This window comes from Scyliorhinus torazame, chromosome 10 (assembly GCF_047496885.1).
Source record: "Scyliorhinus torazame isolate Kashiwa2021f chromosome 10, sScyTor2.1, whole genome shotgun sequence".
NCBI lineage: Eukaryota > Metazoa > Chordata > Chondrichthyes > Carcharhiniformes > Scyliorhinidae > Scyliorhinus > Scyliorhinus torazame.
This window is the reverse complement of record NC_092716.1, coordinates 180936423-180959812: the sequence shown is the minus strand read 5'-3', so window position 1 is coordinate 180959812 and position 23390 is coordinate 180936423. Positions and strand designations below refer to the sequence as shown.

The following is a 23390-nucleotide window of genomic DNA, read 5'->3' as shown; positions in this document are numbered from 1 at the left end:
TGGTTACAGCACAGGAGGAGGCTAGTCAGCCCTCTGTGTTTATGCTAGAATTCTGCAACAGCCTCCCTTGATGGATTCAGGGGTGATCTCCTCCTCCTTATCACATCCGACCTGTGCTCTTCCTCAAGGTATCAGTCCTGCCAGACCCACAATATATCGACTGCTCCTCTGATTTTCCTCTCTTGTTCTTCTTGGGCTCAAAGTGCCCTGCCCTACTCTAAATCTCTGATCGAATGAACTGAACCCAATGAATTTACTGCCTGAACCGTAACTTTGATTGACTCAACATAGACAGCTGCAGAGGACAAGGATCCCACAAAATTCAAAACCCCACCTAAAGTCAGCATAAAACATTCTAACATACATTGACAAATTTCATGGGCTTGTCCTGTCTTCAAAGATTCCATGCAACAAATGCAGCCCCTGAAAGATGTACAAGCTACTTAACACCTACCAACAAACATACAGGGCAAAGCAAAACATTAGCGACAGATAGAAAAACTGTAAACAGCAGAAATATACAGCACGTCAGTCAGCATCTAGTAAAGGCAGATGGATATTTTGCATATACCAACCCTCAGAATCCCGAAGGAGCAGATGCTGAGGTGCTTGGTGAACATTTCTAACAGATTCTGTTTTTAATTTCAATAGAACAATCATTGTACAGGATGTCAGAAAGTGTTAAGGTATATATGTGATGCTGACCTGTATTGTAATGTCTGAAGGGACCGTCTGCATAAGCCATTCTGGAGTGCGCTACCTCTTGGTCTGTGTACAAGTGAGAATAGATCATAAACAAATGTATCAATTTACATTGCTTTCTTTTATTTCTTCTCTTCCAGTTTCTACCACCTGAAATTGCTGCCTCTCCAGCAGATACAGCTCCTCGTGTGTCGACAGCTCTGTGGTAACTTTCTTTAATGCTAGTTCATTGTGTAGGAGCCCAGGCAGCACTATTATGGGCAGCATTGTTCCTGTCCTTGCCTGGTGCCCATATATGGGGATCGTCCAGCAAAGTTTACTGGATAATGATCCAGAGCAGGAGCCCCTTCATCCAGGGGCACAAAAGACAAGTGAGCTGGGATCAGAAAAGCCCGAGAACTGAATATGGAACCTCCTTGGTTTCTCCAGCTCTATATTCCAACTAGATCAAGGACTGCCCTAGGTAACCAGGACAGATCCTTTCGGGTGGGCAGCAATGCAGCATGCCACTGATTGGCAGAGGGCAACTGAACCTTTCCCTATGCTATGAGTTCCTGGCCTCAGACAGATCATTTAGAGATTAGCAATAAGAAAACACCTAGGGAGGGAACACAATTAGTGGATAGTAAGCAAGTTGCAAACCTGCTGTTCTGCTTCCTGCCAATGCTGCTTTTTATCCAGCTCCTGGCAGTTACCTTCAAAGCGCTCAGCAATGCGTCTCCTTCCAATTCCATGCACCCACTTCCCACCCCACTCATGGAGGACTGTCCACACTCCACTCAGCTGGTCTACATATTGCTAGAACTAGAAGTTCCTTGGCTTTTGGAAATCACAGGTCCTGTTTCCTCAATTTGTAGGATATTGATTCACCCTGATATATTGGCACAACCCCTCCCATTATATCCCTGGGTAATATTTTCAATTTGGGTTTCAGCATGTTACCCTGCATACATCTTGTGTGAGCAACATCAGCAGCAACCTTGAAGCAGGCAGTCAAGCTGTCATGACAGTCAGGCATGATACACAGTAAGGGAAGGGGGGGGGGGAAGAGAATCTAAAAGTATGGAGAAAAAAAACACAAATAATTTTAATTTAACTGACAAGTTTTACCCTTCAGAACCTACAATAAATTTCTACATCAACAGATGATAATATCCCACAATCACATTGTTTGCATTCACCCTTGCAAAACCTTGCATAAAATACTGGCTTTATTTCAGTTTTCCCTACACCTCTCCGTGTAGACGTGGTTCTTACTGCGGTACACTTCAATAATGATCGGCACCCTTCAATACCTTGCCTCAAGTGACCATTCCTCACTTGTGTCTGTGTGGGTTTCCATCGACTGCTCTGGTTTCCTCCCACAAGTCCCGAAAACTGTGCTGTTCGGTAATTTGGACATTCTGAATTCTCCCTCAGTGTACCCAAACAGGAGGCAGAATGTGGCGACTAGGGTCTTTTCACAGTAACTTCATTGCAGTGTTAATGTAAGCCTAATTGTGACAATAAAGATTATTATTAAGAATCAGAGAGTGTGTGCCCTGCAGTGGTTGGATGACTGACAGGAAAGATGCTGTTGAGGTCTCTGTTGATCCTGCTACATGTCTACCAGTGGAATGTTGATTGACTATTCAACTTGGTAGTGCACCAGAACTGATCCTGTCCTCATTCAGCTGCTATAGATGGACTTTTCTGTAGGAAATCGCTGCACAGATTTTCCATCATTACCCAGGAGTGCCGAATGATTGTGCCTGTTGGCTGCTCTGGTTTAGGTCAGCTACCTCAAAACAACGCGGGTGTGAAGCCTCAGCCCTTCCAGTTGTATGACTAAGGAAAAGAACCGAGAGATACAAAATACACTCCACAGTTTAATCCATTCCTCTGAGTCAGCTTCAGAACAGCTTCTCTAACACGATGCTGCATCCTCCAGTTTGTCAGCATTGCACCAAAAGGGAGAATGGAGCAATCCCCAAGATGAATGTATTTTGAGAATCTCAGCTTCATGCTTTTGGGAAATTGTTCTCTGTTTATTTACATCCAAGCAGAGCAGGATGTAAATGAGGAGGGTTGAACTGCAGCCACCCATCACTGGGGCCATCTTGGTATGAATGAGGCTTGGCCCTTTTTTCCACTTTCCCAAACATAGTTTTTTTTAACCAAACCATCTTTTTTCACGTGACCCACTTATATCTAAGGTTCCCCACCTCGACTTCCATCATTAAAAGGGAGGCATGATGGTCAGTCCAACTTTGGGAGGGATAACTTTAAAAAGAGGTACCAATAGCGAGAGTCAAATTTATGACTCTTTAAAATGTAGTCTTGATAAAAGATATCCCATTTTACATGAGATCTTAATGAGAATACACACTTTTTCAAAAGGGATGGGATTCTGATGGCGAAGCTCCCTTAATGCAGTGCCCTGTTTGAATAATTTGGCATGAAAACTTAAGTTACAAATACTATTTTAGTATAGTAATGGTAGGGATAATGATGAATGCAGTTCTTGAGACTGATGTAATTAACTTCTAATCAACTGTTTGCACAGATAATTAACAAAAAAACTGCAATGCTGAAAATCTAAAAGTATAACAGAAAATATCAAATGAGGGCGGCATTGTGGCGTGGTATTTAGCACTGCTGCCTCACGGCACTGAGGACCCGGGTTCGATCCCGACCCAGGGTCACTGTCCATGTGGAGTTTGCACATTCTCCCCGTGTCTGCATGGGTTTCACCCTCACAACCCAAAAAGATGTGCAGGGTAGGTGGATTGGCCATACTAAATTGCCCCTTTATTGGGAAAAAAATTGGCTACTCTAAAATTAAAAATTAAAAAATATCAAACGCACACCAGCAAATCATCCGCAGGTGAAGGAATACAGAATCCAAAAAGAAAACCTGTTCCTCTTTACAGGTGACTGGTTTGTTGTGTATTTCCAGTGGCTTCTCTTGTGACAGGTCGTCAACCCAACTAAACGATGTTGATATGAGGCTGACAATATTAGAGAGAAGCTGCGGAGGTTACGAGATATGCAAGAGGGAATGTGCTACAAAATGAGAGAGGAGAAGTACGAGAGTGGATGTGTAAGACAGTTTGTGAAAGATAATGAATTGGAGAGAGAGAGAGAGAGAAAGGGAAGAGAGAGAGAGAACGAGCAATGGAGAAAGCAGGAATGACGGAGTATGGGTGAGAAGAGCAGAGGGGTGACAGAAACAACACAATAGAAGCAGTAAATGTTGTCCTTTAAAAAATAAGAATAAAAGGACAAGGTAAAAATTAAAAAGAAAATGGAGAATAAATAGAAAGAAGGAAAGGATAGACTAAAGCAGAGGAAGAAGATAGAGAAAAAGTCTGAAGGGACCTCGTCATTGTTTTAGTTGTAACCCTTAAGGTGCTCCCCATTACAAAAAAAACAGGTAATACCAACAGGATGAATACAGAGTGATCACCAGTGGCCAGAGTAAGAAATATAACTACTGGACTAACAATCATTAGTGTTTTCCAAATAAATTGACCATTTAAAAAAATATTTGTTTTATTTTAATAATAATCACTAGGGATATTTGCTTGACAAATCTTAGCACTAATTATTTACAGATCCCTTCAGCTACAATATTCGTAAGTGAAATTATTAATATTTTACTGAGAAGTAGACAAATAGGAAAAGCAATGTATGTGACAGGTAACTGTAGATTGTATTATGTAGACAGATCAGAATTATATAGCGAAGCATGCATCGTGATAATATACTCTACTCATGGTTCCTCATGTAAGTGTGTAGTCCTACACACTCGCCGGTTAATTGTTTAATGTTAGGAATTGACATGGGAAAATAAACTTAGTTGTGAAGGAAATTGTCTCTTTACCAACCAACACACACTAATTCTAAATTAAGTTTTAGAAATCTATTAATAGATCGCCTGGACACTTTAAATGTAGCATCAGATGGCCCTGGAGTCACACTAGGTGCAACGACCCGACGGAAATACTTGCATTTACATAGCTCAGTGAAATGTCTCAAGGACAGGCAATCAACCACATTTAAAGCTTAGGGACGAGAGTAGGGCAAATGCAGCGGTCATTCTCCTCCACACAGTTATCAGGTGATTGGCTAATTCATCCACCCATGGAGATGTTAGCGATAGAGCAATGCTGGCCACTTCACCAGGACAGCTGCTTCGTCCTCTCCAAGTGACCGCTCAGCAACTTTAACAAGTACCTCAACCCCAGAACACAGGTTTAACCTCCCATCTCAAAGCTGCCCGATATTGGGGAGAGCGCGACTGGGAGAGGGAGGGCTGACGACTCACAGACCACACTGTCACTTCCATGTGGATGCACACCTGGCCGTCAGTGGCCACACAGTGAAACAGGCCATTGGGTCCAATGAGAAATCGCCAGTGTAGGTTTAGAACATTGAGTAAGAGTCACTCTTAAAGTTGGGTGGGTAAATCGGCTGAGTTTCAGAATCTACCCTCTGTCAACTTGTGACGAAGAAAAAAATCTAACTGCTGGGGATCTGAAAATCCACCTGGAAAGAGAAATATGTGTCAATGTTTCAGGACAAGGGTTTAAACAAGGAACGAATAATGTGAAACATTATTCAGTTTCATTTTGAAATTAAATCTCCTTTCTAATCGAATTCAATGTTAGTGCTGATAACGGTTGATAATTTGTATGTTCCTGTTCGGATGCTGGCTAGTGTGTTTCCAGCTTTGTCTTTCTGTGCTTGAGTGTTGTCCAAGGAGCTTAGCCCTCCATGTTATGAGAAGCCCATGTCTGACTACTCGAGGTTTTCACCCATCTTCCAGCGGGTGCCTATGGGGAGGACATGCTGAGGAGGTTCTCAATGAAGCCTAATCCCGTTCACAGAATCGTACCCCACAGAAGGCGGCCACTCGGCCCATTAGAACAATACCTAGTTGTTGAAAGGGCTGTTCAAACACCCTCTCCCTCTGAGCTCCCCACCCCCAGCGCTGCCAATCTCCCACATTAAAGCGGATAGCCAATTTATTTGTGAACTGTGTGCTGTCGAGCCTGCTGTTCGGATATTTTCAGTGAGTGCAGACCGGGACTCGATCCTGCTCCGTTACCAGGGGAAACCTTTGTTGAGTGATCAGCAATTCCTCTCTCACCTTTACCCCCCCCCCCCCCCCACACCTCACCCATGCTGTCAGTGACTTTGTTGCACCTTTCCTTCCCTCGAGCTGACATGATTGCAGTTAGTGCACCTCTGAGTTTACCCTAACCCCCTCTCGCCTCCAAATACCCATTTGCACCTGGCTCTCTCTCCTCCCAGCATCTTCACTTTGCCCAAATCAAGATTTATTTGGCCATTTGCGCCCCTAACTCATGAACTTTCACATCCTCATCATTAATTCCTCATCTCCTGGTTGACTGTTGAGAACCTTGACTTTGTTCTGTCCTGTTGGTATTAGCTGGTGACTTTGGCTTTTCCAATAATGAAAAAGGGTTGCCTCCCCCCTCCACCTGGAGGTATTCACATTAACAAGTGTCTCAAAGGGGTCAATAAGGGAGACATCAATCCCCCCCAGAGTTGACTCATACCACCCCCAAAGCAATTCTACTACAGGAGACAAACAGATTGCCTCGGTGTTTCCTATCTGGTGAAAAGTTGGTGATCATTGGCCCAGGCTTTGTCCACAAACCTGGACACAACTTGAAACTTCTCAGAAATGAGCCCCAACAATTCGGATCCATTCAGTAATTAACAAACACACCTAGAAATACAGTGGGCGTAATTAACAAACACACCTAGAAATACAGTGGGCTTGGCGAGGAGTCCTTCCCTCACTGCCTGCTAGAAAAACTGCTTACCAGAAAAATGTTTCTGACTGTTTCAATTTCATCAAATCAACTTAAATTTATCTCACACTCCTTAATATTTTCCAGTTGAAAGAAATTAAATAGATTATGCTAATCACCTGTCTGCGATGTTCTCTCTCTCCCTCGCTTCAACCACTGCCGCTCTAGGTCTAATGGAAAGATCTCTCTCCACCAGCTCTTGTTTTCCGTTTCAAGCCCAAACTCCCTCGGTCAATGCAGTTTATCCCCGGGAGTTAGAAGGGGGATTAGCGTGTGTGTGTGTGTGTGCGAGAGAGAGTCAAAATCGGAGTCATATGCGTGCTCTGTACCAGCTAGGTACACAACCCCAGATCACACTCTCCACAAGCAGATTCAGTTAAATACATGTGGAAAGCTCAAACTTAAATCCAGCCATAGAACGAGTAAATCTCACCATCACAAAAAGCACGGGATAAGAAGCAATGGAGCAAGCTAGCTAACGGAGGGCAACTGGAAGACATGGTTGTAACACCTTGTGTTTAATAAGTGAACGAAATCCAAAAGCTTAGGGAAACTTGAGAAGTAATGTCCCCAATAAATATCCCATTTTATGGAAATAAAAATAAACATTGACTCGTGTCAAACAAATGCCAGGTTTTTAATGATAAATTTCACGAGCTTAAAATAATATATATTGAAGTAGAGTTTTTAAAATGCCAATCGGAATATTTGCTAGAATGTATCACATTAAGTCGGATATTTTTTACACTTAGCGCGCGTTTTAAATACATATTCAATGCTGCTAAACTGCAGGAATTATTGTTGATCAAATTTAGTTTCACTTTTGCACAAAGTGGAAGCCATTAATTCATATAATATTTCCAAAACAAAATTGCTTTGAAACGTTTCGATCCCAGAGACAACAACATACACAGAACTACCCAGCACAAAACAGCACCAGGTCCGACCTCGGACCCTGCGATCCTCACTCTATTACTCTACTCGGTTTTTTTTTCAGGAGAGTGCAGTCGTTTTTGACATGAAAACATTAACCGTTCTTAGAATTATTTTTTTTAAAACATGAGGGAAAAATCCCCCCCTTTTTTTTTACCTTCAAAAAAGCGTTGCAAAGCTTCTGTCTCGTCAACCACTTCCATTTCTCTATCAGCTAGCGACTCCTCCCCGACACATCCATGTAAAGAGATCGCCTGCTTCCCAGGGCTTCAAAACATCAGGGAATCCCCACAAAAATAAAACATAGAAGCAGAACAAAATTCAACTGAAGGGAAGAACAAGACTAAGAACCCCCCCCCCCCCCCCCCCAAACCAGCGCCTTCTGGTAATCCAGTCTCGCACCTCCTTCAGTGTACCTGCGGGAGGTCAGTTTCACCAGTCAATTTCGTGCTGGTCAACTCCTGATCAGTTTCAAAACCAAACTTTCCCTTTATTTTGTGTTGGCTAAAACTTCAGCAGCTAACATAATGACAGACCCGAGGGTGTTTTTTTGTAAGAAATGCCTCTCGCCCCTTGCAGAGGATCCATCAAGGGAGGGGGGAGGGGTCGAAAATGAAACCTTTCTCTTTGAATGAAGCAGAAGTGCTACTCAGGATTCCCGGTTGAGATTGCTTGCCCCCACCCCACCCCCCATTTCGATGGGATTTCTCTCTCTCTCTCTCTCCACTTATCGCTGATGTGATGTCAGCTAGATCATCACGTCACCCATTCGCCCACGTGCTGGGCAATAAACTCTGCAATCCAGCTGTACGGAGACATGCAGGTGGCAAAATTAATGGGATTCTGTAGTGTGAGGTATGTTTGCTTCAGAAAGTATGAATATATTCATTTTAATGTTTGACCAGCAAGTCAAAGGTCGCTTCCTTTGCAAATAGAAGTCGGACAACATTTTCTCTTGCCTCCAGCCTGTCACATTTCCCTGTTGATCAAACTCCTGCGGGTGTTGATCATGTGAACTCTTCTCCCCTTGAGCACCAAATACCCTACCCGACAACCCCTTCCTAATCTGTTCTCTCTAGCTTTGATAAAGAGTCATCCAGACTCGAAAAGTTCCCTCTTCACAGACGCTGTCAGACATGCTGAGATTGTCCAGCGGTTTCTGTTTTTCTTTCAGATTCCAGCATCCGCAGTAATTTGCTTTTATCTCACTAATCTGTTGTTGTGCCTCCTCCTTTAAGATGATCTTTAAAACCCGCCAAGCATTTCCTCGCCCACCCAAGTCTTTGCTTTCTGTAGCTCAGGGCATTATTGTTTTGTTCGATTGCACTCCCGAGAGGCACCTTGAGGTTTTTTAAAACTCGGTTTAAAAAGTGTGCCAGACAAATGCAAGCTGTTGTTGTTTTACTACAATCGAGGCTCGTTTTGTGGTCTCCTACTCGAACCCATCCTTGGCCAGCAACTAGGGAACTCTTCACTTCTCTCAGTTGTTTTATCATCATACAATAAATCTACAGGCGTTTAAATCCGGAATGAGTTTGGCAAAGGTACCAGTTCCTATTTTATCTCAAACCTCTCCTACTTTTATCAACCTTACCTCTTCTTCCCTGAAGTTTGAGCCCTTAACTTCCATTTCTAATTATAAAAACACAATTTAAAAGAAAAACTTTTATCATTTGCAAACATAAATGGTGCAGAAACCACACAGACCAGGTCTCTTCTCTGTCACTCCTCCTTCCCCTCCCTGTGTGTAAAGGCTATTCGCCTGTGTTTAAAGACATACAGATATAGGTGCTGAATGAACCACCCTGAAACAAACTCGACATTACAAGATCTTCCTTTCATGAACAGTACTGAATATATGGAATCAATTCCCAATGCGTTGATTAATTCCATTAAAATAGATTTAATCACCTGCTAATGGTCGCATTCCAAGCATTGTTTGGCATCTTTGAATTTGTCTATATATATGTTTCTGGAACATACCTCTTCATTCACCTGAGGAAGGAGCAGCGCTCCGAAAGCTAGTGACATCGAAACAAACCTGTTGGACTTTAACCTGGTGTTGTAAGACTTCATATTAAAATAGAATTCATTGGATATCTGTTATGGGTGATGGGATTGAAGTTTATAACAATGGGGATGGATGACCTCTAAATAGAATGGTTCCTGGTTTAATATCTACTCAATATTGTTGGTTGTAGAACTGGATTCAGATCCTGGATATTTGCTCAATAGTCTTTGAACAGTGAGAAGAAACCCTTACTTGAGATTTATCTTATTGTAGTTGGTTTTCCCTTTTTCTGTGGAGGGATTAGGATTGATAAACCAAATGACCCTTCTTGCTTTCTCTTGTCACATTACTTGGTTTCAAGATACAAACTTGTTCGACAGTGCTATCACCACACTAAATAATTTTTAAAAAATGGCATCAGTGAGAATATCAGCAGTGGCTCAGTTGGTAGTACTCTTGCCTCTGTGGGGGCTCACATCACAGAGCAGGACATTAGCACAAAAATCTAGAATGACACTCCAATGCAGTGCTGAGGGAGTGCTGCATTATCAGAGGTGCCTTCTTCTTCTTCCAAATGAGTTAAACTAACACACCATCTGTTTGCTCAAGTGGATGTAAAATATCCCATGGTGTTATTTTGAGGAAGAACAGGGTGATCTCTCCAGAGTCCTGATCAATATTTATCTCTGAATTAACATCACAAAACAGATCACCTGGTAATTATCACATTCCTGTTTGGCTGTGAGCAAATTGGCTGCCACAATTCCTACATTACAGCGGTGACTGCATTTTAGAAGTATTTCATTGGCTGTAAAGTGCCCCTGAGATGAAGTCATGAGAAGCGCTATATAAATTGTTGCTCTTTTTAGCCTTAGTTTATTAGCTCTGATTCTGTCACCTTTGCTCACGAGTCGCCAGGTATCTTTCTGATACCGCCACGTGGTTCAAGCTCGAGTTATGATTAATAAGTCAGCACACCGCTTAGTAAGATTGAAATCAACGGTCATTTACTATATACAACAATTAATGCTCACACAATAATCCTACTATCTATATCGAAACCTACCACTACTGGCCAATGCTTAACTTTAGGAAGGGCCCACCAGGTCAGGGAAACGAATGGCTTATCGAATCGGATCTGGCCCGCGGGATTCAAAAAGCTGATACAGGTCGATGGCTAGGAGTCTTTATCGGGTAGCGATCGCTGGAGTCAAACTTACAGTTTCTGGTCGATGTTCTTGCGAAGGTCGCGAGCAGGAGAAGAAGGGAGAGAGCGCGAGATCTGAACTTGGCCCCTCACTTTATAGGGCCCAGGGACTTCCCGCCTCTCTGGGCGGCCCTTGACCCTGAGTCCCAAGTGATTGGACTTGTTCCCAATCACTGGTTTCGATATGTCCAATAACGGGGCGATTCCTCGATCGGGGGGGGGGGGGGGGGGGGGGGGGTGATCGTTCACCTGTCTTTGTTTCGGCCACTGCAGGTGCCGACAGGTCTGGCCCGGCATTCAATTGCTAATATGTTGCAATTGTTCCCGGGGATAGCCGATTAAACTGCAGATGTCTGGGTTGATGTGCTGCTAATAGCCTTGAGTATCAATCTGGGCCGACTTCCCCAGAGCCGAATACGCTATTCTGTCTGCAGTTCTCCGTTTGTGTCCTGTTGGCTGCTTTTCCCATCAGCCTTTTCGGTTAGCCATTTTAAATCGGGTTTTGGCCAAATTAATAGGGAATCAGCCATTTTAGGTGGCTACAGTTCCTCCTTGTGATCCTAACGCGAAGCGTGAAGGATCACATAAATTTTGTCCTTTCCATTCCCTGACCGGGGGGGGGGGGGGGGGGGGGAACGCCTCCTACATGACCACTACTCTGACCCTAGCTATGCACAAAAATTTACCTAAACAATTCTTGAGGGCGCTATGTCAGGCAGGGACATGTATCTACAAAATAAAAACTTGGAACCTCTAATTTTACCTAAATACACTCATCAAGCATTGCATCATCCTATCTCTCTAAAACATACAACAACAATCATAACATTCCATATATTCTTTCCTGGCTTGGCAGTCAAGCTCAGGATCATACATTTTTTTTTCATGAAAGTTTTGTACATCTTTTTATTCACAGGAAAACGCAAGTGCTTGTTCTTTATTTTTGTATTATAGGTCGCGGGGGTCTGGGGTCTGGTCATACCCGAACATAGGGGATTGGATCCGATATACCGGGGTTCGAGCGCGGTACGCTCTCCTTCTCCACTTGCGGAGGCACATAGTCTGTACTGCACAGCAAAGTATGGCCAACGCTAATAGTGCTTCAATAACGTACAACAGGGAGTACCAAGGTATGAACTTGGTACAGCAGGATAATGCAGCCTGGCTGGTGACTGGGCCCTCGGTACTGCGGGGCAGTGAAACATTAATGACAGGGGGGTTTGAAGTAATGGGGTCCGCGTTCCCGCGCAACCAAATGTCCAGTATAAAAATCTTGATCACGATGAAAGAAGTCCTCATGGCTGTCCTCTTTCTTTTTCTTTCTTTGTGTTCTCTGTTTTCTCCGATCCTGGAGCTTCTGGAGTTCTGTAAAACAAGCATAGTATCTGTAACTACCTTGGTATAATATCCGGTATGTTAGTGTGTCTGTCCTGCGGGGCCAATTATTCCCTTATAATTGGCCACTATATGTGTTTCCCTCATTTTTTTTCAAAACAAATGTTAGGACACGGCACACTTCCCAATGGTGGACCAGCGCTGATTTATCATCCAAATGTTCTAGGATGTAAATAGCATTTGGCAGCAACCCAAAGGTTGCCTAAATAAATAAAACTGTTTTTGAAAGGAAAAGGTCGAATGAGGTGCGTATGGGCCGCGACGGGTAAGATTTGGATGGAGTCCCCGGGTAGGACGGCTACCAATACCGTATCTCCCCTACCCGAGCATTTTTGACCAACGGGGGGGTCCCCAGGCAGGGCGGGTCTCACGCCGTTTCTCCACTGCCTGAGCAACCGACAAGAACGGGCAAAAATGTAGTCATCCTGGTGGGGTTGCTGCTGTGATTCTCCCGTCAAATCAGAAGAGTAGTTACGATCGGGCGTCTGATACCCGAACAAGCATCAGCTGAAAAGCTAGTTCCTCTGAATGGGCGTCTGGTCTGGTGACCAGGTATCTGTAGATAAGTTGGTACCGCTGAACAAGCGTCTGGCCGCGGTGGGTCTCTGAGGCAAGTCCTCAGAGGTTTCGGCAGAACGGGCGTGTGAGAAAAATTCTCCTGTCGGACGAACAACACTTAAACAAACATACAAACAACGTAAAACATCCTGCAGATTCCATCAGGAAGGACAACACTTTTCCCCAAGTGTCTCCTTTAAATCATCATGTGGACACCTCAGTTCTCTGTTGCGAACAGGGTCGCAAAGGGGTTGGCGGATTGGGGGTCTGACTCGGGGTCGTCCCCTTCTCCAGGTTGCCAAATTCTGGAGTGAATTAATGTTGAGAGGGCTGCATGGTATGAGTTGGGGTTGCTTTCGTCGTTGCGGACGAGTCTGTAGGAGTTGTCGCGGTGCCAATGGCATTCGTCAAGTTGTGTGGGGACAAAGTCGGGGTCATCCGTGTGGTTCGGTGGTCGGTGGTGTGGTTTGTTTAAGAAAGTGATGAGGAAGGGGTCACTGGAGTAGAACTCGGAGTCGCTGGGTGTGGGACCAGGATAGTAGGGAGGCGTGCTGTGGCTGTCGTCGGAGTCACAGTCGCTGTCTCTGCTGCTGCAGTCTGTGGGCGTTCCGGGGCGGAGTGCAAAGTTTGTGAGTGGAGTCGGGGGCGAGTCCGTGTCTGGGCTGGACGTGGAGGGGGTTGGTGTGGTCACGTTGCCTGTGGGCGGGGTTTGGTCTGCTGCATCAAGCATGACGTGGTGGGCGTGGTTTGACTGTGCTCCATAAGCCTTTAGCTGGTTTATGTGAAACCACGCAGCCTTACCATTTTGGTATTTGATTTTGTATACCGATGGGCTTACTTTATCCGTAATGGAGTACGGACCCGAGTATTTCGGAGACAGAAATGTGCTGGGGTTATACATGGACAACATCACTTGTTGTCCTATATTCTACTCCGTTGCATGTACTGCCTTATCAAAACAGGCCTTGCTCTGTTTTCTTTTAGTACCCAGTTTAACAGCGGCTGCTAACTGAGCCGTTTTTACATTTACAAGTAATTGTTCAATGGCTTTCTCGTGGGTGAGAGCCGTAACTTCAGGGCTGATCAGGTCTAAACCTAACAAGTACTCTGTCCCTTTCATGGGGCGTCCGGTCATGAGTGTGTGTGGGGTGTAACCTGTGGAGGTGGAAACAGTGTTACGCAAAAACATCAGCGCAAAGGGGAGGATCGAATCCCAAGTGGTGTTGTTCTGCTGGACCATTTTTCTAAGGGTGGTTTTTAGGGTCCGATTCATGCGCTCCACTATACCACTCGATTGAGGGTGGTACGCAATGAGAAATTTTTGGGTTATGCCAAATATCGTGAGGACGTTCTGCATGACCCGTCCCGTAAAGTGAGAACCTTGGTCCGATTCAATACTGCGGGGGAGTTCCCATCTTGTAAAGATGTGGAGGGTTAGGATTTTGGCGGTGGTTTTCGCGGTGTTGGTGCGGGCTGGAAATGCTTCCACCCACTTTGTAAAAGTGTCCATGACCACCAGAACATATTTATAGCCATTCCTGCAAGGGGGCAATGGACCTATAAAATCGATCTGGAGGTTAGTCCAGGGGCCGTTAACGGGTCGGGTGTGGCTGAGATGTGCCTTTTTGGCATATCTATCTGGGTTGTTCTGAGCGCAGATGAGGCAATTCTCAATGTAATGGGATACATCCTCTTTGAGATTAGGCCACCAACAAAGCTGTTTGAGGTGGGCTGCGGTGGTTTCGATTCCCTGGTGTCCATGACCATCATGGAATAAACAGATTATTTGGTTCCTATCCTGCTAAAAAACTACAGCACCACGCCGTCATGTGTGGTTATGGTATTTCTGTACCTGCCGTATGAGGCTGGAAACTTCCCTTTCACGATTTCAGTGAGAGTGATATCCTACTTCTGGGCCTCTACTAGATCTTCGATCCTAGCCTGCGCGAAGTGAACTGCACTGACTGGCGCACTCACTGGGGTGCTCCCGGGGGGCTTCCAAAAATACCCATGCCTGGATCCTGCCTTAGCCAGCGCGTCGGCTTTTACATTTCCAGGGGAGGAGGAACGATGGTGGCTGCGGACTTTTATAATGCCAAAGGTCCGGTTCTTGGCTTTTTTCAAAATATGACGGAGTAATGGGGCTGAGGGGAGGAGTTTCCCATCCGCAGAAACAAATCCTCTCGTTTCCCAGAGGGGCAGAAATTCAGTGAGGCTGTTGCACACGTATAGACTGTCTGAATATATGTCTGCTGGGCTGGGGAAGGAATCTGGGTGCTCTACAATGTAAGCAATGGCCGCCAGCTCTGCTGCCTGCGCGCCTAAGTGTCCGGGTAATTTTAATGCGATTTCCTCGAGGGGGCGTCCCTGTGCGTCCTCAACAAAATTCCCACAACCTGTTATGCGTTGCCCATCCAGGACTGTGGAAGATCCATCCACATAGATCCTAATGGGGTCACACGTGTCCGGGTGAGGGGGGTTCTGAGATGGAGTGGCTAGTTTTCTGGGGGGTGTTTTAGCTATGAAGGGGCCTGTATTAAGGTGGGGCGAGATGATTTCACACTCATGGGGGGTTCCGGGGCACTGTAGATTGTCCGCTAAGTATGTGTGTGTTTTGGTCTGTTTGACTGTGATGTCCCATCCTTGTAAGAGAAGGGTCCACCTAGCAACGCGGATTTGGCTGACGGTACCGTCTTTAAGTCGTCCGTCTAGTAAAAATTGGGTGGGGGTGTGCTCGGTCGAAATGGTGATGGGGTTCAGTCCGGTAATGTATGAGAAGTACTGGACTGCCCAGAAAACTGCGAGCAGGTGCCTCTCACAGGCTGAGAATCCCTGCTCCACAGCATCTAAAATTCGGGAGGCATAAGCTACGGGCCTTAGCTGGTCGTGCCGTTCCTGCAGGAGCACGGCTGAAAGGGTGCGGTCTGTGGTCGCTACCTCTATTGCGTAAGGGGAAAGCGGGTCGGGAACTTGTAGTGCGGGGGCGGCTATGAGCGCCTGTTTTAATGATTACACAGCATCCGTATGCTGTGGAAGCCATTCCCAGGGGGCTCCTTTCTTTAGGAGGTCTGAGAGGGGCGCTGCCTTGCTGGCGAAACCGTCAATGTGGTTTCGGCAGTAGCCAACCAGTCCTAAAAACGACCGGAGGGCTGAAACGTGTTGGGGAAGGGGCAATTTAGCGGTCGAGTCAATTCTTTTGTGCTTGATCTCACGTTTGCCGTGTGTGATAATGGTACCCAAATATACCACTTTCTCTTCCAATATCTGGCCCTTTTTGGGGTTTACTTTACAGCCAATGGAATGTAGTAATTCTAGGAGTTCGGACAGAAGCTCAATGTGCTCTTCCTTCGTATCTGTCTGCAGTAGTAGATCGTCTACATACTGTACCAGACATTCGGGGCGAGAAAAGTTTGCTAGTCCATTTGCCAGCTGTCGGTGGAAAATGGAGGGGGAGTTGTGGAAGCCTTGTGGCAGGCATGTCCACGTGTATTGCTGTGCTTTGAAAGTGAAGGCAAATTTATACTGGCACACCTTTGCCAATGGAATGGACCAGAACCCATTACTGACGTCCAAAACCGTGAAATATCGGGCATGGAGTCCCTGTTTGAGCATGGTCTCTGGACTTGTTGCAACGGTGGGGGCTGCTACGGGGGTGACATTATTGAGTTCCCGACAATCAATGGTCAAGCGCCATGATCCGTCGGGCTTCCTTACTGGCCAAATCGGGGCATTATTAGTTGAGGCTACCGATCTTAGGACGCCCTGCTCTAATAAACTTTCTATTACCTTGAGGATTTCTCCCTCTGCTTCTAGGGGGAATCCGTACTGCTTTTGGGGTCTAGGGTCCGGTCCTGTTATTTGTACGGAACCGGTCATCCGTCCATAGTCGTGTTTGTGGGTTGCGAATGCTGCCCTGTTCTTTTGCAGGACTGCCCTAGCCTGTCGGTCCGTGCTGAGTGTGGTGGGGTTGAACCAAAACTCGCCTACTGCGCTAATTTTGTTCATATAATCCCCTATATTGAGCGTTGCGGGGGCTCTAGCGGATTTCGCCATCTTCCAGACACACTGGTTGACTGGATCGAAAGAGAGGTGATGAGAATTCATGAAGTCGATCCCCAAAATGTGCTCTGCTGTTGGGGGCAGGTCGACTAACACTACGGGGTGCTTTGTATTAATATTTCCGATCTGGATGGGTACAGGGGTCGTGATATGCCCCTGTTGTGAGTGGCCTGTGAAGCCGCTGTGGGTGACAGTGGCTGTGGTGGGCCACGTGTCCTTACCAAGGGTGGAGGAATTTAAGGTTGTGCGGGACCCTCCTGTGTCCCAGAGAAGCGCGATCGGCTGTCCCCTAACCTTTGCTGCGACTATGGGTCGTCCTGACCTATCCCAAAGGGTATCGCAGACCCAGCTGGGGTGCCTGTACACCGTCAGTCCGTTCCAGTCAAGTCTGTCTGATCGGACTGGGCGCTAACGCTATGTATGGGTTCTGCTTTTTTCTTATTGATAGTGCCTGTCTGTTGGGCTCTCTGTGGCTTTTTAGGGCATTCTTTGGCAAAATGTCCCAACTGTCCGCAATTGTAGCATTCTTGCGGTTATGCTGGGGGGCTGCTCTTTCCCTCGTTTACCCAGGCGGGGTTGTGGAGAGTGGTTCTTACTGCCTGCACGTCTGCGGCGGCTTGCTTTTCCTCGGGGGTTCTAGCTGCCGGTTTACTGTGAGCTGCTTGCTCCCAAACGCGGGACAATCTTTTGACCACCCACTTCTCATTATGAGCCTCCTCCAAGGGGTCATAATTACTACAGGCATTCTGTCCTGCTTCCGTGGCATGGGAGATAAGGGTGCGGGTCCAGTTGGCCATATTGTCTGCAGACAAATGTCTACGTTTCCAAAAACGGCTTCAAAGTGAACCCACAAGCGTCCTGCGAACGCTGTGGGGTGTTCAGAATTTTTCTGTCTGCACTTATTTAGGCCATCTACGGGGTCGCCCCGGTTGTACCCGATCGCATCCAGGATCGCGGTATGCATTTCTGCAAGGGCGCCTCCTCCTACATTCTGTGGGTCGGGAAGGGCTGCTGCGACCGATGGGTCTAAGCTGAGGACCGCGAGCTTTACCTGCTCTTTCTCATCCAGGCCGTACATGGTCGCCTGGTGTTTGACGGTGGCAAAGAAATGGTGTGGGTCTGAAGCGGGGAGAAACGGTGTGATTTTAGCACACGCGTCCTGTAATTGGGTCACTGTGAGGGGGTGGAATATAAGACTTCCGCCTCATCTGCTGTGGCTGTGCGGTGGTTTGTTACAGGGTTCATGGGAGCCTGTATTACCTGCTGTGTGGGGGGTGGGGGTGCTCTCCTCCTTTGGGGCTTTCCCTGCGCACATGTTCCCTGAACATATCTCTGCGCTGTCTCTTGCAGTTCTTCCCAATCAGGGCCGTCTTCCTGTTCTAAACTTTCCCCAAAGGTGTCTTGGAATCCCTTTTGGACAGAAAGCATTGCTTGCAGGTCTGCAATTTGCTTTCTGCACTTTGCATGGTCCAAGGTACTCTGCCTTTGTTCCGTGGTTGCAGCGTGGAGCGCTCTCAAGGCTGCCTTGAGATCGCTACATTGCTTCTGTAGCGTCTCCACCTGCTTCTCTGTCTCTTTCTTAACCAGGACGGCACGCTGCGTGTCCTGATGAGCCTTTTCATACTGGGTTTGAAAACTGCTTAAATGCGCCAGACAAGACTGGTGACCCCGTTTGGCGTCAGCCACCTCTTCGTCCTTGGCTTCTAACTGCCTTTTCAATTCCAGGTTCTCTTTTTCCATCTCGCATACATCGATTTTACTCATACGATGTATGCCTTCTATTTCTTTTCGGAGCGTCCTGACGACCTCCTCTGTGCCTCGCAATTGTGCCATGCAGGACACGATTGCCATCGGCTTGCGTGCTTTTGCTAAGCTTTTCTTATGGATTTCACTCATGTTCTCCCACCAAGTATGCCCTATACTTCCGGGACCTGAGTCGTCATTATTACAGAAACCGCTCCACACAGGCCATCCTTTGCCCTTCAGAAATTTGCGAATTTCCACTTCCCAAATGGGACACTGTCCCACTTCAATGCTGCTGATCGGTGCGACCGCAAATTCTTCAGGGTTCATGAGGCGTTGCATTGCCTGCATTGCCTGCATGGCCATCTCTCTTATCTGCTCGCTACGTTCAAATTTGGAACAGGGGGCTAAGGTGGTGTCGTAGATGCGGGTACGGCTTGCGTGAATTTCCGAAAATACCGACTTCCGACAGTTTTGACGCAACAAAAATCTATCAGTTTTACCTTATAACCCTGTTAGTTACGCATGCATACACACACTTCCGAATTATGAATTATTAACCAGAACCGCTTGAACACTTGTGGTTTTTGTTTTGTTTTTGTTTCCGATTGGATTCTATTCAAATTGTTGGGGCTCTCCCGGAGTGGTTTTCCACTTCTATGTCGGGTCCCGGTGGAGTCGCCAATTATGTTGCTCTTTTTAGCCTTAGTTTATTAGCTCTGATTATGTCACCTTTGCTCACGAGTCACCAGGTATCTTTCTGATACCGCCACGTGGTTCAAGCTCGAGTTATGATTAATAAGTCAGCACACCGCTTAGTAAGATTGAAATCAATGGTCATTTATTATATACAACAATTAATGCTTACACAATAATCCTACTATCTATATCGAAACCTACCACTACTGGCCAATACTTAACTTTAGGAAGGGCCCACCAGGTCAGGGAAACGAATGGCTTATCGAATCGGATCTGGCCCGTGGGATTCAAAAGGCTGATACGGGTCGATGGCTAGGAGTCTTTATCGGGTAGCGATCGCTGGAGTCAAACTTACAGTTACTGGTTGATGTTCTTGCGAAGGTCGCGAGCAGGAGAAGGAGGGAGAGAGAGCGAGATCTGAACTTGGCCCCTCACTTAATAGGGCCCAGGGGCTTCCCGCCTCTCGGGGCGCCCTTGACCCTGAGTCCCAAGTGATTGGACTTGTTCCCAATCACTGGGTTCGATATGTCCAATAACGGGGCGATTCCTCACTCGGGGGGGTGGTCGTTCACCTGTCTTTGTTTCCGCCACTGCAGGCGCCGACAGGTCTGGCCCGGCATTCAATTGCTAATATGTTGCAATTGGTCCCGGGGATAGCCGATTAAACTGCAGATGTCTGGGTTGATGTGCTGCTAATAGTCTTGAGTATCGATCTGGGCCGACTTCCCCAGAGCTGAATACGCTATTCTGTCTGCAGCTGTCCGTTTGTGTCCTGTTGGCTGCTTTTCCCATCAGCCTTTTCGGTTAGCCATTTTAAATCGGGTTTTGGCCAAATTAATAGGGAATCAGCCATTTTAGGTGGCTACAAAATGCAAGTCCTCTTTTCTTTCCAGATGTGAAATTTCTTTCCAGATATTAAATTAGATATGGCCGGACTATATGTTAATACTAAACAACTCCTTGTTCCTTTGTTAGTTCCTATTGTAACGGTCGAGATATGAAAGATAATAAATATATATATATTCATCAGAGGGACTATTTTATAATATATTTTATATGTTGGAAATGGAGAATAACAAATGGTTCAGCTGAGCTAACAAATGGTTCAGCCAGTCACCTGATGCCCTGCAGCATTTTCAAGGTAACAATGTCCACAGGGACGAGAAGTCTGGTGAGACTACCTGCGAACAAAGGAAAACCTTTGCAAGACATAGTCATTCATAAATAGAAACATACATAGAAAATAGAAGCAGGAGGAGGCCATTCGGCCCTTCGAGCCTGTTCCGCCATTCATTATGATCATAGCTGATCATCATGTTCAATACCCTGCTCCCGCCTTCCCCCCATATCTCTTGACCCTTTTAGCGCCAAGAGCTATATCCAATTCCTTCTTGAAATTACATAACGTGTTGGCCTCAACTACTTTCTGTGGTAGTGAATTCCACAGATTCACCATTCTCTGGGTGAAGAAATTTCTCCTCATCTCAGTCCTAAAAGGTTTATCCCTTATCCTCAAACTATGACCCCTAGTTCTGGATTCCCCCACCATGGGAAACATTCTTTCTGAATCTACCCTGCCTAACCCTGTTAGAATTTTTGAAGTTTCTATGAGATCCTCTCTCACTCTTCCACACTTCAATAAATATAATCCGAACCGACTTAGTCTCTCCCCATATGACAGTTCTCCGATTCCAGGAATCAGCCTGGTAAACCTTCGCTGCTCTCTCTCCAGAGCAATAACATCCTTCCTCAGATAAGGACATCTAAACCGCACACAATACTCCAGGTGTGGACTCACCAATGCCCTATACAATTGCAGTAAAACATATCCGTTCCTATACTCAAATCCTCTCGCTTTGAAGACCAAAATACCATTTGCTTTCTTTACTGCCTGCTGTAATGCCATAGCATTAGCAGTCCTTGGTTTCAACAAATAGAGCGGCAGTTAGTTAACCTGACACCAGTGTATCCAAAATAAATTCTGACTCCCAATAAATCTCAAGATTCCAGCTTTGGGAATATACATCCTGGGCGGGATTCTCCGACCCCCCGCCGGGTCGGAGAATCGCCGGGGGCTGGCGTGAATCCCGCCCCCGCCGGTTGCTGAATTCTCCGGAACCGGATATTCGGTGGGGCGGGAATCGCGCCACGCCGGTCGGCGGCTCCCCCCCCCCCCGGCGATTCTGCGGCCTGCGATGGGCCGAAGTCCGCTGCTGGAATGCCTGTCCCGCCGACGAGAATCAAACCACCTCTCTTCCCAGCGGGACTAGGTGGCACGGGTGGGCTCCGGGGTCCTGGGGGGGGGCGTGGGGCAATCTGGCCCCGGGGGGTGCCCCCACGGTGGCCTGGCCCGCGATCGGGGCCCACCGATCCGCGGGCAGGCCTGTGCCGTGGGGGCACTCTTTTCCCTCTGCCTCGGCCACAATCTTCAACATGGCCGACGCGTAAGAGACGCCCCTGTCCTGCGGGGATGACGTCAGCAGTCGCTGACGCTCATGTACATGCGCGGACGTCCGCCGGCCGGCAAAGTCCTTTCGGCCCCGGCTGGCGTGGTGCCAAAGGCATCTCCCGGCGGACGGCGGCGCGCCAACCACTCCGGCGCAGGCCTCGCCCCTCAAAATGAGGGGTTGGCCCCTAAAGGTGTGGAGAAATCCGCACCTTTGGGGCGGCCCGACGCAGGAGTGGTTCCCGCCACTCCATCCCGCCGGGACCCCCCGCCCCGCCGGGTAGTGGAGAATCCCGGCCCCTGAGTCCAACATTCAAGAGGTATATCACATTACCTGCCACAAGCTGCACTCTCAGCTCATCTGTTGAAACTGAACTCAGCAGTTATTGTCTGATCTCTGAACTGGAACAGAATTACAGGCAAGAGTCTGTGCTGTCTACCATCAAGCCTATTGTTTATGGATGCCAGGAAGATCTCGGACCCTCATCAAACCTGCCAACTGCTGGAACTTTGGAAACCGTGCCTCCAAACTAACTAATTTTACGAGCATTGCCGTTTTGTGAAAGTCTCACTCCAGAAAGATGTAGCATTCTACAATCAGCTCACCTCCCCTCAGAAGGAACATTTCAGCTGGATTCTGATTCTGGACTCTGGGGACATGTGTGCATAAACGTAAACCAACTCTTCTATTTTCATCTTTCTTCGAGTTTGCTGTGCACGTCATTAATAGAGGATGGGAACCTTTCTAAATTTAAGCGTTGCGAAAAATATACCACCATTTGTAAAGGGGGAAATAAGAATAAAAGAGATTGGGCGGGATTCTCCCTTCTGTGGACTAAGTCCCCACGCCCGTCGGAAAACGGGCGAGAATCACTCCGGACTTTTTCCTCGAAGGTCCGGGGTGATTCTCCGTTTTCAAGGGGGCTAGCAGGGCCCCGGCTTGCGTCCCACAGCTCCGGCTGCCGGTGGGGCCCTGCAGTTACAGGCCGGCACGAAGACGGACATGGCAGAGCCCAACAGGGGCCCAGCACGGAGGAACATAGGCCGTAACCGGAATGAGCACGCCCGCCGATCGGTAGCCCCCAATCGCGGGCCTGGCCACCGTGGAGGGCCCCACCCCCGGAGTCGGATCCCCCGGCCCCCCCCCACCAGGACGGCCCATGCAGGCAGAAGGCCGAGGTCCCGCCGGGTGGGATCACATGTGAACCATGCTGGTGGAACTCGGCAGGCACTCGGCCCGTCGAACGCGGAGAATCGCTGCGGGGGCCGCTTTCAACAGCCCCCGACCGGTGCTGCATCGTGCGTGCATGCGCACCTGGGGGGTCCGCGGAGAATCACGAAAGCGCCGGAGTACTGGATTTCCAGCGTGAACGGCTATTCTCCACCTCCGCGCAGGCCGGAAATCCGGTGCAGTAAAATACTTTTCACTGTACTTCGGTGAAATAAATATCAATCAAAATCAAAATATATTTTTTAAATGTTTTCAATTAAGGGGCAATTTAGCGTGGCCAATCCACCTATCTTGCATATCTTTGGGTAGTGGGGGTAAGACTCACGCAGACACTGAGAGAATATACAAACTCCACACAGACAGCAACCGGGAGCTGGGATCGAACCCCGATTCTCGGCACTGTGAGGCAGCGGTGCTAACCACTGCGCCAGCACGACGCCTCAACATCTTTGTTAGGAGCCATCATCCGTCAATGCACACAGCACTGTTAGGGCAGGAGCCCACTCAATAGCAACTGCGCCACTGAAAACAGGGTCCTGCACTAGCCACCAAAAACACATGAGGATTTTAGCATTTAATCT

At 47.2% G+C, this 23390-nt stretch overlaps 1 protein-coding gene across 4 annotated transcripts in view; it reads right to left on the bottom strand.

Moving 5' to 3' along the window:
* myrf (myelin regulatory factor) overlaps positions 1–7811 on the bottom strand; it is a 473200-nt gene extending 465389 nt beyond the window's left edge. For 2 of the 4 annotated variants that reach the window (XM_072466063.1, XM_072466064.1), the window contains exons 1-2: positions 7618–7810; positions 706–768 (exon numbers count right to left, since the gene is read on the bottom strand). In XM_072466063.1, the coding sequence (XP_072322164.1) occupies positions 706–768; positions 7618–7663 (109 nt within the window). In that variant the 5' untranslated portion in view covers positions 7664–7810. Of the gene's footprint in view, positions 1–705; positions 769–6646; positions 6726–7617 lie in introns of those variants that run through there. The other 2 variants (XM_072466065.1, XM_072466066.1) reach the window with 2 other exon arrangements.
* Between the last annotated feature and the right edge of the window lie 15579 nt (positions 7812–23390).